General features: G+C 66.9%; 1 protein-coding gene across 1 annotated transcript in view; it reads left to right on the top strand.

The window, feature by feature from the left end:
• LOC104991787 (mucin-2-like) overlaps positions 1 to 1,661 on the top strand; it is a gene marked incomplete at its 3' end in the record, with an annotated part of 16,980 nt that overhangs the window by 4,919 nt on the left and 10,400 nt on the right. The window contains exons 7-10 of the mRNA XM_010844393.1: positions 6 to 145; positions 530 to 624; positions 1,185 to 1,311; positions 1,627 to 1,658. Coding sequence (XP_010842695.1) covers positions 6 to 145; positions 530 to 624; positions 1,185 to 1,311; positions 1,627 to 1,658 — 394 coding nt within the window. The remainder of the gene's footprint in view (positions 1 to 5; positions 146 to 529; positions 625 to 1,184; positions 1,312 to 1,626; positions 1,659 to 1,661) is intronic.

Below are 1,661 nucleotides of genomic sequence, written 5' to 3'. Positions count from 1 at the left end.
GGCCTCGAAGGGGACGACTTCAGGACGGCCGGGGGGCTGGTGGAGGCCACAGGCGCCGGCTTCGCCAACACCTGGAAGGCCCAGTCGAGCTGCGATGACAAGCTGGACTGGCTGGAGGACCCCTGCGCCCTCAGCATCGAGAGCGGTGAGGCTTGGCCGCCGGGCCCCGGCCCCAGGCAGACGGGGTTCCTGGGGGGACGTGGTGGGTGGGTGAGGTGTGGCCGGCTGGCTGCCTGCTGCCTTCTGCCTTGCGGCTGGCTTACGGTGGCCCACGGTGGCAGCTGGCCGAGGGACCCAGCAGAGGGTCTGCTAATCCGTGGGTGGTGGCCTCGACTGGACGCCCTCACACCCACTGGCCGCCTGCCACGTCTGGGGAGCTGGCGAGAGGCAAGGGGCACCTGCCCTGAAGGGGGGGGGCCTGTTTTGGTCCACCGAGGGGCAATGTCTGCTCCAGCCTGGGTGACGGGGAAGCGGGATGCAGGGACGTGCTAGAGCGGCCGTCCCACTGAGGGGGCTGAACCCTCCACAGCCAACTACGCCGAGCACTGGTGCTCCCTGCTGAAGAAGCCCGAGACCCCGTTTGAGAGGTGCCACTCCACCGTGGACCCAGCTGAGTATTACAAGGTGGGTGGGCACGCAGCGGCCCCCGCTCCGGCTAAGCCCCACCCCTCCTGTGGGAAGCTGCTGTGTGTGCACAAGCACGTGTATATCGCTGCTTGTGTGAGTGTGCACATGCGATGAAGGGTGTGTGTGTGCACGCGTGTACGTGCTGTGTCTGAGTGCTGTGCACGCGTGTACGGGCTGCGTGTCTGAGTGCTGTGCACGCGGGTATGGGCTGCGTGTCTGAGGGCTTGTGCACGCGTGTACGGGCTGGGTGTCTGAGGGCTGTGCACGCGTGTATGTGCTGCATGTCCGAGTGCTTGTGCACGCGTGTATGTGCTGCGTGTCTGAGTGCTGTGCACACGTGTACGGGCTGCATGTCCAAGTGCTTGTGCACGCGTGTACGGGCTGCGTGTCTGAGGGCTTGTGCATGGGTGTACGGGCTGCACGTGAGTGCTGCGTATGAGTGTAAGGGCTGTGTGTCCGAGTGCTTGTGCACGCGTGTACGGGCTGCATGTCTGAGTGCTTGCATGGGTGTGGCGCTCCCCAGCCGGCTCCCACCTCACGGCCCGTCTGCCCCCCAGAGGTGCAAGTATGACACGTGCAACTGCCAGAGCACGGAGGACTGCATGTGTGCGGCCCTGTCCTCGTACGCCCGCGCCTGCGCCGCCAAGGGCGTCATGCTGTGGGGCTGGCGGGAGCATGTCTGCAGTGAGTCTCGGGCTCCGGCCGGCCTTCCGGTCCCTGCCGTCCCACCCTGGCAGTCGAGGGGGGAGGGGATGGGGGTGACATCGCAGGGGCCAGTGGCAAACCAGCCTGGGCATCTGCTTGCATGGAGGAGCTTGGAACCCCTCAGCCCAGAAGGTGGGGCACGTGGCCCCTGTGTGGCCGGGATGGGCCTGGGGTGACCGCTCTGCTGGCCCCTCGGCTGGGCAGGTGTCCCAGCTGGACACAGGGCTTGGGGCTGGCCTTTGGGGAGCAGGAGCTGGGGCTGCCCCACCTCACACAGGCCCCTCCCCTCTGCAGACAAGGACCTGGAGTCCTGCCCCAAGTCTCAGGTC

This window comes from Bison bison, unplaced genomic scaffold (assembly GCF_000754665.1).
Source record: "Bison bison bison isolate TAMUID 2011002044 unplaced genomic scaffold, Bison_UMD1.0 scf7180017847995, whole genome shotgun sequence".
NCBI lineage: Eukaryota > Metazoa > Chordata > Mammalia > Artiodactyla > Bovidae > Bison > Bison bison.
This window is presented reverse-complemented; position numbering and strand designations above follow the sequence as displayed.